The following is a 17,975-nucleotide window of genomic DNA, read 5'->3' as shown; positions in this document are numbered from 1 at the left end:
CATTGCTTTTGCAGATAAATCCATTTTCATTCCTATTGTACATTTGTGTCCCATAAACACCATTTATATTAAATTAGATTATTTCTATCAATAAAGATTTGGCATTATTTCCAATTTGCCATTATCTTATTGGCCACCATTTTCATTTTAGACCATTGGAATTCAACTTGTGTGCAAAAGTATGCATCTCCTTGATGTCAGGGTATAAAAATGATGTATAGTCAAGCTGGAAAGTCTGCACACCCCTTTCACCTTCTCCACATTTTATTACGTTACAGACTTATTCTACAATAGATTTAGTTAATTTTTTGTCACAAAATTCTACACAAAATAGCCCAGTGACAAAGTGAAAGCAGGTTTTTAGACATTTGTGCTAATTTATTAAAACTCAAAATGTAAAATATCATATGTACACAAGTGTGCACACCCTTTGATATGACACCCAAAAGTGAGCTCCAAGCCATGGGGTCAAAGGAATTATCTACAGACCTCAGAAACAGGATTGTGTCAAGGCATAGGTCTGGAGAAGGGTACAGAAAAAGTGCTGCAGCTTAACTGGTCCCAAAGAGCACAGTGGCCACTATTATTCGTAAATGGAAGAAGTTTGGAACCACCAAGAATCTTCCTAGACCTGGCCACCTGGCCAAACTGAGCGATCGGGGAAGACGGGCCTTGGCCAGGGAGGTGAGCAGGAACCTAAAGATCATTTTGACAGAGCTCCAGCGTATCCTTGTGGAGGTGGGAGAATCTTTCAAAAGATCAATCATCCAGGCAGCACTCCACAAATCAGGCCTTTATGGTAGAGTGGCCAGACGGAAGCCACTCGTTAGTAAAAGGCACATGACAGCCCGCTTGGAGTTTGCCAAAAGGCACCTAGAGGACTATCAAACCATGAGAAACAAGATTCTCTGGTCTGATGAAACCTAAATTGAACTTTTTGGCCTGAATACCAAGCGTCACATCTGGAGGAAACCAGTCACTGCTCATCACCTGGCTAATGCCATCCCTACAGTGAAGCATGGGGGTGGCAGCATCATGATATGGGGATGTTTTTCATTAGTGGAAACGGGGCAACTAGTCCTGATAGAGGGAAAGATGAATGCAGCCAAGTACACACAGATCCTTGAAGAAAACCTGCTCCAGAGTGCTCTGGACCTCAGACTGGGGCGAAGGTTTACCTTCCAACATGACAATGACCCGAAGCACACAGCCAAGAGAACAAAGGAGTGGCTTTGGAGAAAGTCTGTGAATGTCCTTGAGTGGCCCAGCCAGAGCCCAGACCTGAATCCAATTGAACATCTGTGGAAGGAGCTGATAATGGCTGTGTACCGATGCTCCCCATTCAACCTAAAGAGCTTGCAAGGATATGCCAAAAGGAATGGCCAAAAATGTCCAGAAACAAGTGTGCCAAGCTCATACCTTCTTTCCCAAGACTCCTTGAAGCTGTAATTGCTGCCAATGGTGCATCAACCAAGTATTAGGCTAAGGGTGTGTACAGATATGTACCCCTAAATAACCTATTTTTGTCAGTAAAATAAAATAGCATATTTTATAAAACCTGTTTTCACTTCGTAATTATTGGCGATTGTGTGTAGATGTTTGAGGCAAAAAAATGAGATCAATCTATTGTAAAATAAGTCTGTAACGTAATAAAATGTGGAGAAGGTGAAAGGGGTGTGCAGACTTTCCGGCTTGACTGTACCTCTAGTTTACAGTTTTTACTGTATACATCATAAAGTTCCATGTTTATTTAATTGTATTATGCTGTTGAATGTGGTGTAAATATTAGTGATTGAATTAGTGATTATCTTTCTTGGCAAGCTCAAAAATTTGCCTTCCCACTGACATGCTCGATTTTATTTGAACGCTCCTCGTTAAAAAGACTAATGACTTAATGACTAAAGCAGTCAACACATGGAATGTTCAAACAAGCTCAACTCTCAAGCAGTTTCCTGTGAGTGGTTAAGAGTTAGTGGGGTTGGCAAAACTAAAAATATTGACCTTTCACAGAGCTGGAGAAGTGTGTAAAAAAGATTAGTAGTATTTATGGATACCATTACCAACGATGAAAACAATAATTCAGAAAAAGGAAGAAACACAGACACAAAGATACAACCAAAAAGTGGAAGAAAAGTAGTGGGAGAATAAACTGCCAGAGAGATTCACAAAAATCCAACAGCAGGAGAACTGGGAGGAAAAGTACAGAGTTATATGACATTCTGAAATATCATTTTGATTGTCTCACTCTTCATATCTTTTTGGCTTATTAATGAGTTTGTTAGTTGTGATAATAAAGGAACATCTGTTAACACGAACCTTTGCATATATCTACACTTTTCGTAAAAGCCTGGTATTTTATTCGTCTAACGAAATAGTCATAATTTAATGCCAATGTTATTTGTGGTCATATATAAACATTACAGTTGTCTGTTGGGATTGTTTATTAGCTGTATATTATGCTTGGCTAAATATAAGATATCTCATTGTGCTACATAGGAGTTACTATGTATTTTATCAATACATTATAATGCATTAGCTGAAATAACACTGGCCAATATTTCATTCCTGGCTACCCCCTAAATCCTTCGTGCAGCGTGGGGATTAAAGTAACTTTCCTGTTATGTACTGGTATGAATTTCTTAACAAAGAGACACATTCACCATTAACCACCAAGTTACACTCACCGGCCACTTTATTAGGAACACCCATACACTTGCTGTTTGATGCAGTTCTCTGATCAGCCAATCCCTTGACAGCAGCACAATGCATAAAATCATGCAGATACAAATCAAGAGCTTCAGTTAATGTTCACTTCAAACATCAGAATGTGAAAAATTGTGATCTCTGAGACTTTCACTGTGGCATGGGTGTTACTGGCAGATGGACTGGTTTGAGTATTTCAGAAACTGCTGATCTCCTGGGGTTTTCACACACAACAGTGAATGGTGTGAAAACAATTAGTTACATTCAGTTACACAGAATGGTGCCGAAAACAAAAAACATTGAGTGAGCGACAGTTCTGTGGGTGGAAACGCCTTGCTGATAAGAGAGGTCAGAGGAAAACGGCCAAATTGGTTTGAGCTGCCAGGAAGGATATAGTAACTCATAGCAACTCTTTACAGCCATGGTGAGCAGAAAAACATCTCAGCATGTAACAGCAAAAGACCACATTGGGTTCCACTCCTGCCAGCCAAGAACAGGAATCTTATGGCCCTTTTCCACTACCCTTTCTCAGCTCACTTCAGCCCGACACGGCTTGCATTTCGACTACCTCAGAGCAGCACGACTCAGCTCGCTTCAGCCCTACTCAGCACCCAAAACTCGCACGGTTTTGGAGTAGGGCTGAAGCGAGCCAAACCGAGCCGAGTGGGGCTAGGGGCGTGAGGAGACACTCCCCTGTGCACTGATTGGTGAGGAGGAGTGTCCACACACGCCCCGCGAGCACGCTGGGATCTGTAAACACCGTAAACCCGGAAGAAGAAGAATTACGAATTACGAGAATTTCTGAAGCCTTATGCGCCTCGCCTCATCTATACGCTCTTGCTAGTATCTGTTGGCGTTGTCGGTGACAACAAGCCACAGCACCAAGACCAGCAACACTAACGACTCTATATCCTCCATGTTTATTGTTTACTATCCGGGTCGTGAGACTACTGCTTAAAAGGTCACTGATGTCACTGTTTGCACCGCCTAACGACATCATGTGACGTCCACCCACTTTCGCTAACTCCACCCAATGTGTCCACCCACTTTCAGCCAGCACGGTTCAGCACGGTTGTAGTTGAAATGCAATTCCAGCAGCCCCGCTCAGCTCGACTCAGCCCGACTCAGCACGGCACGGCTCAGACCAACTCAGCCGCGTTGGTAGTGGAAAAGCGGCATTAGAATCAAGAACAAGTTCCTATTAAAGTGGCCAGTGAATGTATGTTATCGATATGTCTTATGTTTGACTCCTTTCAGTTTTTACGTTAGGTCAAAGGTATAGATGGCTGACACCACAATTCAAAAATTGATTCAGTTACACTGTGCACAATAACACCACAGCATGCTTAGACCAAGAGTCCTTCTTAAAGTAAAATCCCTCTTCATCTGTCAGTCAAAATGTAAACAAATAGTTCATGTTTCCGAAATAAGTCAGCTCACTTATGGAATGTAGTTGTGAATCCAGTCTTGACTGTATGCGAATTTCCATTCATTGTCCTAATGTCCCTATCAAACATCCTAATTTAGTGTTGAGTTTGATTTCCACCAAGGCTGTACGTGACCGAGACATTGAGCCTATGTGTGGCTCCTGGACTCCTGTTTTAGCTTTGAGGTCACCTAGGACAGTGAATCCAATACCAAAGTTCTTGTCAGAATTAGACACTTAACATGACCTGCAGCCCACAAGGCCTCTCACTTCTATACAACTCTGGACTGGCTAAGAAAAGCATCCTTTTATTTTGTGTAAAAGATGTACTAAATTGTGTACATGATTAAGGGCAATTCTTCAGCAGAGAGGCCAAAATTATGAAATTATTAAGATTGCCTGAACTTGTCAGCTCAGTGATATTGCTAAACTATGGAATCCAAGGCAAAATGTACTGAAGACTATATTTAAAAATCATCACCCCAATTATCGCAATGTTGCTTCAAAGAAATCTTGGTTTGAATTTTAAGAAATGAAAGTTTGTTTTTTCTGAAGTAATTCCGTTCCTGACTTTTCTTTCCTCATAAAAGATTTTGCGTTCAGAGTTAAACATCACCAATTTTTCTATGCTTTTTTAGGGTCAAAAGATACCCCATGCAGTGTGAAATTTTTATTTAATGCCATTATCTTGAGTACTGCAATTAAAAAAGTTACCACATTTTTGCTTTAAATGCAATTCCATTACCAAATAACTAACTGTAAGTTTAACATGACAGTGGGATACTAAATAAAATTAAAAAAAACTGTATGTGCATGGTTTACTTTTTTTAAGGTTCTTGATTTTTGTACTGGGTGGCACGGTGGTGTAGTGGTTAGCACTGTCGCCTCACATCAAGAAGGTCCTGGGTTCGATCCCAGCGGCCGGCGAGGGCCTTTCTGTGTGGGGTTTGCATGCTCTCCCTGTGTCTGCATGGGTTTCCTCTGGGTGCTCTGGTTTCCCCCAAAGGCATGCAGGTTAGGTTAACTGGTGACTCTAAATTGACCGTAGGTGTGAATGTGAGTGTGAATGGTTGTCTGTGTCTATGTGTCAGCCCTGTGATGACCTGGCGACTTGTCCAGGGTGTACCCCGCCTTTCGCCCGTAGTCAGCTGGGATAGGCTCCAGCTTGCCTGCGACCCTGTAGAACAGGATAAAGCGGCTACAGATAATGGATGGATGGATTTTTGTACTTTGAGTTCTGAAATTAATAAAATTGTGACTAGGTTTTTGGTTAATTTGTGCACTTCTGTAAATTTAACACTCCTTTTGTGCATTTTATGTACATCCATCTATAGCTGTGCAATCTGCCATTTCATTTGCCTTGCAAATTATTTACAATCAATTAATTTAATTCAAAACAAGATTGAAAGCATTAATAAACTAAAGTGTGCACATGATTTACAATATTGCAACCTTGATAATTTTTTCACGTGGCCACATTAAACTCAACAAATTAGAGAAAAATCTTCTCATGGCCTCTCCATGGCACTGTACACCTCGCATCTCTCTCTCTCTCTCTCTCTCTCTCTCTCAGAGACAAAAGTAGAAACCACCACACTCCTTAATTATGACGTGAGTGATAATTATTCTTCTGTGGGTAGGGCTGCATATTTGTCTTTGTAATAAGTGTTTGCTTCAGTAATGGTGACACTGTCTGCATTGTGAGTTCAGTCTGCTTTCATCATGTGTGAAATCATTTTTTCCCCTCATCCTCTGGACCACACTGATGACCTAAAGATTTGCACTTCCCAGAAACTGTTCATGCCTAAGAATCACCCTTGATTCAGTGGATAATCTCACCTAGAAACTGTAGCATTGCATCTAAGAATTATCATCATCATCATCATCATCATCATCATCATCAACTATAGCCATTTTCCGGTCGTTGGTGCACCCACGTGTGAACATCACGACGCCATTCCTCTCGGTTTTCTGCTCTACTACAAGCCTGAGCCAGGGTCAACCCACTCCAATCTCCCACGTCATCAAACCAGCTCCTTTGCGGTCATCCTCTAGATCTTTTGCTATCCACCTTGCCCGGGATTAAAGGAAAGCTACCGATGAACCGCTGCTGTAATCATAAAGACTGTGCTCATTCTAGGACACTTATTCACAATATGCTCATAGTGAACATCCATTCAAAGCCATAAGATTCATTTGATCTTATAGTATACAGTTGTAGAAAAGTATTGCTTTAAAATTCCACTATCTGGTGTCACCCAGCACAAAGGTCCTTCTTGAATCTTCGTCATCTCAACTCAGAGATCTGCGGTTAATTCAACTGTGTGAAACAAAACCCTATGATACGGACGGACTGGATTTTTCTTGCCAAATGTGGCAACATATGAAATTTTGTTTTATAACATCCATCTGTCATCTGTAGCCGCTTATCCTGTTCTACAGGGTCGCAGGCAAGCTGGAGCCTATCCCAGATGACTATGGGCGAGAGGTGGGGTACACCCTGGACAAGTCGCCAGGTCATCGCAGGGCTGATACATAGACACAGACACTCATGTTGACACCTACGGTTAATTCAGACCCACCAATTAGCCTAACCTGCATGTCTTTGGACTGTGGGGGAAACCGGAGCACCCGGAGGAAACCCACACAGACACGGGGAGAACATGCAAACTCCACACAGAAAGGCCCTCGCCGGCCACAGGGCTCGAACCCGGACCTTCTTGTTGTGAGGTGACAGTGCTAACCACTACACCACTGTGCCGCCCTGTTTTATAACAAATAAGACAAATTAAGTCCAATAAATTTCCACAAATAAAAGCAAAGTGTAGGTACAACAGTTAGTCTATGACCTACAGATATACGATGTTCATTTCTACTCATCTCATCTCATCTCATTATCTCTAGCCGCTTTATCCTGCTCTACAGGGTCGCAGGCAAGCTGGAGCCTATCCCAGCTGACTACGAGCAAAAGGCAGGGTACACCCTGGACAAGTCACCAGGTCATCACAGGGCTGACACACAGACACAGACAACCATTCACACTCACATTCACACCTACGGTCAATTTAGAGTCACCAGTTAACCTAACCTGCATGTCTTTGGACTGTGGGGGAAACCGGAGCACCCGGAGGAAACCCACACGGACACGGGGAGAACATGCAAACTCCACACAGAAAAGCCCTTGCCGGCCACGGGGCTCGAACCCGGACCTTCTTGCTGTGAGGCGACAGCGCTAACCACTACACCACCGTGCCGCCCTGTTCATTTCTACTGTAAGATATATTGCAAAGTTTGGGAGAAGGAAAGGATGATTATGGAGTGGGTAATATCCATCCATAAGGAATATACCACAGTGATTTTTTTAGATAGATTCAGGTCTTTTGTGTAATTTTTTTTTCCGATGTACTTGGGCTGGAAATTTTGCTGAAACCTGACTGTCCTGCCTGACTAATATCTATGGTCATGAGCTACTTTAGTCTGTTCAGTCCTGAGACCTAGAGCTATGTTTAAGCCTTTTGACATCATTTGAAGTTCCATCTTTGTGTTGTCATGCTGTTGGGATCCTCCTGAGGTACTGTGGACTCGGGCTAAATCAGCTCGCCTGTCTTCTCTGCTGCTCAACACTGACATTTACTCTTCTATTATCCTTTATTTTTCCATAAATCCCAACTCACTTTCTCAGTCACACAGCCAAACTGGAGGGACAAGGAGGAGATTGGAAGCATTAGATTTAGGACAGGGTTGGTGATTAGCTATTATTCTTATCCTTGTTAAGCAAAACAGCTACTCAGATCAGGCAACATGGAGCAATACTGTGGATCCCCAGCTGTACTTCAAAATTACTGAATCAGTGCAGAATCAGCTGATCAGAGAACAACCTGCAGACTATCAAGGGATTTGGAGCGTGCACTTTAGGGAGAGCAAAGCACTGCAAAGTGCAAGGTGCTATAATCAGGCATCGCCTCTGATCCACCCGGTCCGCTCGTGTGTCTTCTCTGTCCTTCTCATTTGCACAGCGCAAGGGCAAAGACTGAAGCATGTACGCATTGTCTGGCTAATCAAATGTAGGCAAAGTCATGCTGTTAAGCAATCATCTTTTTTGGCTTCTTTTGAGGCTTGGAGTCTGTGACTTCCAGATGGTGTGTGTGCATGCGTGTGTGTGTGTGTGCGGATAGGGACACAAGATGAGGTTAGACAGGCTCCACGGATGGGCCAGTCCAGTCCTGCCAAGATCAGGATCCGCTCCCATGGAAAGGGACAGCTTGTATGGTACACGCTTGGAGCTCTGGAACACTGGAACATATTATGCAAATGGTTGCGCTCCGTATGATATGTTATATTAGACACAGTCAGTGTTTAATCGAAAAAGAGACGTCAAAATTGGATGGATTCCAGAAAGCTCCTGGATGCAATTTTTTTCGTCTGGCCAAATTGCAGCAAATAGATTCTTGAGGTTGTTCCTGTGATCAGGAAATGCAGATAATAACATATGTTCCTGATAATGAATATCCCCGTGTTTCTGTTAAATGTGCCAAAACAGAGATTGTTTATGGCAGCAATACAGCAGCAGACGATGGGAATAGGAGAGAGAGGAACAGTGAGAGAGGATGAGGAAACAGGAGAGTGACAGGAATACAGAGAGCATCAGAGTGAAAAAGGCCATCAACGGGGCAATTCAATTAGCCAGTCTTTATAGGCCGGAGGAGAGTAGGGTGGGAGGCAGAGAAAGACAGAGACGATGACTGCATAAGCGATTAATCATACAGAACCCCATTCAGCACAAGGTCCCACTAAAATTCTGACAGTGTATGAGTACTACAGATAAATGAGGAAGGAACCAATTAGAGCTAGTCCAGAAGAGGGTTTGCTTATTCTCATTTATTACAGAGGAAATTCTATCTGGGCTAGTAGAAATTTCACAGTGATTGCAAGTTTCTGTTTGGTTATGTGCGGTAAAATGTACACTGTTATGGAACTAAACAGGAATATTCTTTAGTATATTTTTGTATGTGTCCATATTTATATATTTGTATATTCTCTATACAGTTTGGTGCAAATATTTGTGAAGATTGTATTGGTGACAGCAATCAAAAACATGTAAATAAGAGGATATGAAAGAGGGGAGAGAAGAGCCTGAATGAGTAATTTCCATTATTAGTTACTTATAATTCTGGAGAAACATCTGTGAGATTTCACACAGTAAATATCTTATAATTTGCTGAAAGTGGTTTTTTTTTTTTTGTTTGGTTGTTGTTTTTGTCGACTTTATTTGTGTCCTAAGGGATTGAAGATTTTTGCACATGACTGTATGTAGGGATGTGTGATTTTACATGCACAGAATGGTGTCCCGTACAGATAGAGTGAACAGAAACGTGTAGTTAATTTCTGCACGCTGTTTGCCCCCTTTGCCCTCACACCATTTGCATGTAAATTAAAATAAGATTCTGTAAGATTACAATGTAATAATCTGCATAGATTAGAGGAGATATGATGAGTTATATTCCTCTCTCTCTCTCTCTCTCTCTCTCTCTCTCTCTCTGTCTGTCTCCCCTGTCCCTCAGGTCTAACTGGCTGAAGCCATGCTGCGGGAGGAGGGCAGCTCTTTGGCAGGTGTGTTTGCTGAGTGCAGGTTTTAACTGCTTGCTGGTGGCGTGTGTTATTCTGGTGGTGGTGCTGCTGACTCTGGAGCTGCTCATCGACACCCGGCTGCTGCAGTGTGAGTACCAGATCATCCAGGCATACCTACAGGAGGAGGCAGAGCTACAGCCCCAGAGTATACAGATAGTCTTATAAATCTCTGCAGATATAACACTGCCAAAGTGTTGGTCTGAGCAAAGAGATTCCTTGGAGTGTGCATCTTTTATTCTGACATATACTGTACCAGTCAAAAAATTTGGACACCCCTACTCATTCATAGGTTTTTCTGTATTTTGACTATTTTCTACATTGTAGAACAATACCAAAGACATCAAAACTATGAAATAACATGGAACATACATGGAATTAAACAAATTTTTTTTTAAATGCTTCATATTTTAGATTCTTCAAAGTAGCCACCATTTACCTCGATGATGCTTTACACACTATTGGCATTATCTTAACCAGCTTCACGAAGCAGTCACCGAATGCTTTTCAATTAATGGGTGTGCCTCGTCAAAAGTTAATTAGTGCAATTTCTTGCCTTCTTAATGTGTTTGAGATCAAACAGTAAATAGTAAATAATAATAATACAGTAAATAACCCTATTCCACAACTGTAGTAGTCCATATTATGTCAAGAACCACTTGACTAAATAAAGAGAAAAACAACAGCCCATCATTACTTTAAGACATGAAGTGTCTTTTAATTAATAAAAATAAAGAAAGCCCAGCGAATTACAAGGTGTGTCCAAACTTTTGTCTGGTACTGTATATATTTTGACTGGTTAATGGATCATTTTTTTCTGAGTTTCTCAAATTTTCTCAGTTATTGAATCAATTATTTTCTCAATAATTAACGGGCAGCACAGTGGTGCAGTAAATAACATTGGCACCTCTCACCCAGAGTCAGCTGGGATAGGCTCCAGCTTGCCCACGACCCTGTATAGGATAAGCGGTTACACTGCAAAAAAATGATATCTTAGCAAGTTAGAATATCTTGAATATCGTTGAAACGATCTAGCATTTCCTATTAGAAGAATACAAGACACCAACTCTGTGATTATTAAAACTAGTTCTAGATTGTAACCAACTTATTCCAAGATGTCTTGTCAAGTAAAAATTATCTGTCCACGCAGCAAGATAATTTCACGAGTATTAATGAATTTTCTCCTCAAATTCAGTTTTCAATTTTTTGCAGTGTATGGGTAATGGATGGATGGACATAGGCCCTATTCTACCTTACTATATCACAAAATGTTTCCAGTGGCCAAAATTTCTGTTTCTCACTAATTCATACTCATTTATTTTTGGATATTTCAGGGCAGATTTGTGCACAATGGTTTAGGCAAGGTTTGGGAAAATCAGTTCATTTTATGTAATAAATCTAGCCAATATAGATGTTCAGTTTTCTGATTACCATAAGGTTTATATGTTTTGAAACTGCCATCACCAGACTTTTACACTTTTGGTTTGCCTTTATAGATGAATTATGTGAATGCTTGAGAATGCAAATACAAGCAATTTGGATGCTAAAAAAGTAATTAAACACATGCATAGAGCAAGCCAAAAATACGGGGTATTTGTGAAAAGGAAAAAGACACAGTTTATGTATTAATTAGCAGCAATGCCTTAATCAACCTTAATCATAGTTCCTTGAATGCACACCAGTGGCAAAAATTTTAACTTTGCTGCCCCAGTATTTTTGGACAACATTGTAGTTGAAACTCGTTCTGTGTATTTGATTGAAGTGAATACACACAATTCCTGTATCTCCTATAAATCATGAGCTTTCCTGCCATTGATGACTTAGTTTTGGCCTTGGAAAATGCAGCTCAAGTGTTTGCCCATGTGTCATTATTCCCCATGTCACAGTGAGCCAAGCTAAACTACATGATCTGACATGAGATGTGTGCTCTTCTTCATTACAAGTGCTCCAATCACCAGTGCATAGCCTACAGCACAGCACACGGCTATAGCAAAGATGACAGCAACCATAAGTCAGCTTCTATCTCTGTGTCTTGTCTGGCCTTTTAAAAGTCCTTCTAGACAGATTGAGGAGATGCAAGTGAGAGGAAGACAAATGCAGAGCTAGAGATTAGCAGAGGAGTAGATGGAGGGACAGCAGCGTAGCCGCCTGGATTAACGGATGGAGGGAGTTGAATGGGCTGATGGATAGATCAGCGAATGAGATAAACAAAGACAGATGGTCTAGGAGGTGGTGCATGAAGAAAAGGTAAAGCAGAAGGGAGACAGCTGAATGCAGCACAGTGATTATCCATAATTGGGCTGATAAATAGACAAGCAGGCAGGGGGAAAGCACTGAGAGTGAGCTCGGCTGGCCCTGTGGGAGTGGATGGGTGTATCTGAATAGCATAAATACCTGACATGCTTTCGATTCACATGGCCATCATAATGGAAACCAAAGCCTTTCATGTCATCTGAATACGAGGCAGGTATGTGTGGGAAACTTGTTCACACATAGTTCATACTCATGTGAGAAAGTGTTCATTTAAGGTCATTAGAATGAGGAAATAGTGTTCATGTGTCCTTATGTGATGTAATGAATTAACAATCATACAGCAGTTATTGATCAGGATTCTCTGTATGGTTAAACCTGTATGTTGCCTGTACCTGTACGTAATTGAATTTTATTTGGGCAATTATAACTTCTTGATGGTATTCTGTGATATTCTGACTAAGTGCATTCTGTTGTTTGTGTTTTATATCCTCAGTTACCAATGCGTCCCAGTTTGCTGGCATTATTCACTGGATCAGCCTGGTCATTCTCTCCATTTTCTTCACTGAGGTGTGTGTGTGTGTGTGTGTGTGTGTGTGTGTGTGTGTGTGTGTGTGTGTGTGTGCACACAGGGGTGCCGCCAGAAATTTTGGGCCCCATGAAAGATTAGAATTTTGGGCCCCCCAACTTTGCCCACCCTCGTCACAATTGCACTATTGTCATTATTTGACTTTTGATAGCCCATGGACCTTGAGTTTGTGACTTTATTACATTTTATGTATTAACCTACCAGGGACTAGATGAAAACTGGTCAGTGACTAATTCTGGTGCATTTACAATCACAAATGAAAATTCAAGATTTTGCCACATGCCTTCTTGTGCTAGGACAATTGGTAGTGAAATGTGTGATGTGACTGCTAATAAATCATAGAAAAAGTTTTCTCCAGCTCCTCAATTTGAAACCAATGGTTTAGAACGTGTGAACATTCCACACGTAAACATGTCAAACACTTGACTGGTGTCCGTTATTAGCAACACTTTAATCTAGCAAACTGTACAGTGGGGCAAAAAAGTATTTAGTCAGCCACCAATTGTGCAAGTTCTCCCACTTAAAAAGATGAGAGAGGCCTGTAATTTTCATCAAAGGTACACTTCAACTATGAGAGACAGAATGGGGGGAAAGAATCCAGGAAATCACATTGTAGGATTTTTAATGAATTAATTGGTAAATTCCTCGGTAAAATAAGTATTTGGTCACCTACAAACAAGCAAGATTTCTGGCTCTCACAGACCTGTAACTTCTTCTTTAAGAGGCTCCTCTGTCCTCCACTCATTACCTGTATTAATGGCACCTGTTTGAACTCGTTATCAGTATAAAAGACACCTGTCCACAACCTCAAACAGTCACACTCCAAACTCCACTATGGCCAAGACCAAAGAGCTGTCAAAGGACACCAGAAACAAAATTGTAGACCTGCACCAGACTGGGAAGACTGAATCTGCAATAGGTAAGCAGCTTGGTGTGAAGAAATCAACTGTGGGAGCAATTATTAGAAAATGGAAGACATACAAGACCACTGATAATCTCCCTCGATCTGGGGCTCCACGCAAGATCTCACCCCGTGGGGTCAAAATGATCACAAGAACGGTGAGCAAAAATCCCAGAACCACACGGGGGGACCTAGTGAATGACCTGCAGAGAGCTGGGACCAAAGTAACAAAGGCTACCATCAGTAACACACTACACCGCCAGGGACTCAAATCCTGCAGTGCCAAACGTGTCCCCTTGCTTAAGCCAGTACATGTCCAGGCCCGTCTGAAGTTTGCTAGAGAGCATTTGGATGATCCAGAAGAGGATTGGGAGAATGCCATATGGTCAGATGAAACCAAAATAGAACTTTTTGGTAAAAACTCAACTTGTGTTTGGAGGAGAAAGAATGCCGAGTTGCATCCAAAGAACACCATACCTACTGTGAAGCATGGGGGTGGAAACATCATGCTTTGGGGCTGTTTTTCTGCAAAGGGACCAGGACGACTGATCCATGTAAAGGAAAGAATGAATGGGGCCACGTATCGTGAGATTTTGAGTGAAAACCTCCTTCCATCAGCAAGGGCATTGAAGATGAAACATGTCTGGGTCTTTCAGCATGACAATGATCCCAAATACACCGCCCGGGCAACGAAGGAGTGGCTTCGTAAGAAGCATTTCAAGGTCCTGGAGTGGCCTAGCCAGTCTTCAGATCTCAACCCCATAGAAAATCTTTGGAGGGAGTTGAAAGTCCGTGTTGCCCAGCGACAGCCCCAAAACATCACTGCTCTAGAGGAGATCTGCATGGAGGAATGGGCCAAAATACCAGCAACAGTGTGTGAAAACCTTGAAGACTTACAGAAAACATTTGACCTCTGTCATTGCCAACAAAGGGTATATAACAAAGTATTGAGATGAACTTTTGTTATTGACCAAATACTTATTTTCCACCATAATTTGCAAATAAATTCTTTAAAAATCCTACAATGTGATTTTCTGGATTTTTTTTTCTCATTTTGTCTCTCCTAGTTGAGGTATACCTATGATGAAAATTACAGGCCTCTCTCATCTTTTTAAGTGAGAGAACTTGCACAATTGGTGACTGACTAAATACTTTTTTGCCCCACTGTATATGGCGCTCGCTCATTAAAAACTTCAATCCTAAAGCATTTATGGGTTGTATTGCTGCTTACCTCCTTCTCCAAAGGGGGGTTCAGTGGTTTGGTAGGGTGGAGGTCCCCCTGAGGCTGAATCTGTGCATATTTAGGGCACCCCATTAGTTATGAAACTGGTTATTAGCACTAGTTATTAGCACCAGCATAACGTAATATTTCATCTTGTTTATCACACAATTCAGTTCAGTTATTAAAATGGAAAAAATGCCACTGTACAAACTGTAAAAGTGTTCTCTTGATAGGCTAATCCAACCACGTTCATACTGTTCATTTACCATTCGCTAATATTTTGAACACACATGTGAGCGATAGCTACCTTTCTTTGGGAAAATGAGTGACCAGTTGCCTGCCTCTCCGGTCCCTCTCAGCTTTCAGCTGCCTTTCTTTACGTTTTTGACAGCCACTCTTCATATTTAGCGATCATAGACTGTACGCACTCCACTGCTGGCTGGCTGGCTGCTGCACCGCGACACAGCAGCAAGTAGCGTTGCACTGATCAGCGCACAGATTTAACGCATCGCGCTTCTACCAGAACTGGACCGTACCATTTCGCAAAAGGGGGAGGGTTAAATGACAATATGTTGAAGAACTCAAGAAATAGACAACCTTGTTCAATTAGCTCATTTTACCAGATGGAATATTGCATTGTTGTTATTTCAAAAGTCTTATTAAAATCATTAAAAGCATATTATCAGCCCCTTAAAGGGCCCCATGGCAGTGCTGGGCCCCTAGAATTGTTCTAACCTTCCCCCCCTGGCGGCGCCCGTGTGTGTGTGTGCACGCGCATGCAAAAACAGCTTGCTTCTGAATTGCTCAATTGAAATTGAGGCTTTTTATCCACAAGAGTCCCACAGACAGTTTTAAATGAATTCCTGTTGTTTGTAAATGTACGTCATTGATGATTTATGAACAGAACTTTGCAAAGAGATGAAAGAAAATCACATTTTAAGTTGGAATTATGTTTTACTGAGGTATTAATATTCCTAGGACTCGTTCAACACGTGCAAGCATTGGTGATTTGAATATCGTCTGCTGCGGAATAGCTTCTGCTTCTGCTGCTCCGGATCCTAATCCTTTTAATTTAGTATTATATCATGCTCTGCCATTAGAAATTCTTCCATAAACTCATTATCTAGCTCTTGTACACTGACTGGGCTGGAAGCGTGCGTGTGTCTGTCGAGTTTCTTTATAGGTTCTTGTCTACATTATATGCACACTTGCTGCTTTAAACCATGCACGCCATTATAAGACGCATGTTAATGTGCTCCCTGCTCAAAGCTGTGAACACTTTTCTTCAAGTGAACCTGTTTCTGTTTGTTGTTTCTCTGTGACTTTTCCCTGTTTGCCCTCCTTCATTCTCTCTCTCTCTCTCTCTCTCTCAGACTGTCTTCAGGATTGTGGTGCTGGGGATATGGGATTACATAGAGAACAAAGTTGAGGTAAGCTCCTTAGGGACCCATTAATATAGGGAAGGGAGATAGAGAGAGATAGTGAAAGAGAGAGAAGGAGGGTAATGAGGAAGGAGACTTTCTCTCTTTCTGCTGCAGTGGTATGCTCTCAATGTCACAGCTGTGTTGTAGCAGCACCACTGTGCACCGTATTCATAGTGGCTTCATACTGTTCACCAATCAGCATCTCTTTCTGTTCCATGACAAGCTGTGTGAGGTTGCCATATGGAAAAATATATACTCAAGCACATCTAACAGCATTACATAATTAAATGCTCATAATTTGTTTTGCTCTCCACAATTACCTACACCCTTTAAAAAGCCAGTTATCGTCTCGTAGCTGTTAGATGCAATGTTCTGCATCTTATCTTTGGTGTTAAATCAGACAACAACAGAAAATTGTTCACTCTATCATCAGGGGACTCCGTGGCTGGGAGTCTAGAGAGCAAAATTGGCAGTGTGCTCTGGGTGGGAGGGCTGGCGTTAGTCTCTGTCATCAATCAAACTAACAACTAACCAATCACTGGTGTCTGTAAGCTCATGAATGGTCGTTGTGTGATGGGAAGAGCTGGCTAGTGAGTGGGAAATGGCAAATGACCAAAATCTGAGAAAAAAATTAATCATATGTTTCTATATAAATATGAAGCAAAACTTTTTGGCAAATTTAGGTTAATTTTCAAAGACTTTGTCAATATAAGCAAATCTCTGCACCATCATATTTTAATCATTATTTTTGCTCGAAAACTGTCAACTATTTTTACCTATAATCTCATCTCATCTCATTATCTATAGCCGCTTTATCCTGTCCCACAGGGTCGCAGGCAAGCTGGAGCCTATCCCAGCTGACTATGGGCAAGAGGCGGGGTACACCCTGGACAAGTCGCCAGGTTATCGCAGGGCTGACACATAGACAACCATTCACACCTACGGTCAATTTAGAGCCACCAATTAACCTTTACTAAATGCATGCTTTTAGACTGTGGGGGAAACTGGAGCACCTGGAGGAAACCCACACGGACAGCATACAAACTCCACACAGAAAGGCCCTCAGCGGCCTCTGGGATCGAACCCAGGACCTTCTTGCTGTGAGGCGACAGCGCTAACCACTACGCCGCCCTTTACCTATAATGCGTCATTTAATATCTCATTTCATCTCATTACCTCTAGCCGCTTTATCCTGTCCTACAGGGTCGCAGGCAAGCTGGAGCCTATCCCAGCTGATTACGGGTGAGAGGCGGGGTACACCCTGGACAAGTCGCCAGGTCATCACAGGGCTGACACATAGACACAGACAACCACTCACACTCACACCTACGGTCAATTTAGAGTCACCAGTTAACCTAACCTGCATGTCTTTGGACTGTGGGGGAAACCGGAGCACCCGGAGGAAACCCACGCGGACACGGGGAGAACATGCAAACTCCGCACAGAAAGGCCCTCGCTGGCCACGGGGCTCAAACCTGGACCTTCTTGCTGTGAGGCAACAGCGCTAACCACTACACCACCGTGCCGCCCTCATTTAATATCATTTAACACAATAACAAGTTATGGCTTAGCCACAATTACTAAAACCTGTATATGACAAAGTTGTTGCATTATTTGCATAAGAGTGAGTGTGTGTGTGTGTGTGTTTCACTACTCTTTGCTAATACATTTTGTAGCTTTATGTTATGCAGCATGGTGGCACAGTGGGTAGTGTTGCTGCCTCACAGCTCCAAGGTCTGGGGTTTGATCCCAAGCTTGGCTTAGTATCTGTGTGAAGTTTCACATGTTCTCCCTGTAGCTACATGAGTTGCTGGTAGATGAATTGGCAGCCCAAA

General features: G+C 42.0%; 1 protein-coding gene across 1 annotated transcript in view; it reads left to right on the top strand.

The window, feature by feature from the left end:
* The window catches only part of tmem266 (transmembrane protein 266), a 63,103-nt gene that overhangs the window by 24,577 nt on the left and 20,551 nt on the right, over positions 1-17,975 (top strand). The window contains exons 3-5 of the mRNA XM_060903319.1: positions 9,691-9,845; positions 12,501-12,574; positions 16,090-16,146. Coding sequence (XP_060759302.1) covers positions 9,691-9,845; positions 12,501-12,574; positions 16,090-16,146 — 286 coding nt within the window. The remainder of the gene's footprint in view (positions 1-9,690; positions 9,846-12,500; positions 12,575-16,089; positions 16,147-17,975) is intronic.

This window comes from Neoarius graeffei, chromosome 2, assembly GCF_027579695.1.
Source record: "Neoarius graeffei isolate fNeoGra1 chromosome 2, fNeoGra1.pri, whole genome shotgun sequence".
In the NCBI taxonomy this organism is placed as follows: Eukaryota; Metazoa; Chordata; class Actinopteri; order Siluriformes; family Ariidae; genus Neoarius; species Neoarius graeffei.
Note: the sequence above shows the minus strand (reverse complement) of the source record. Positions and strands in the feature narration are given on the sequence as shown.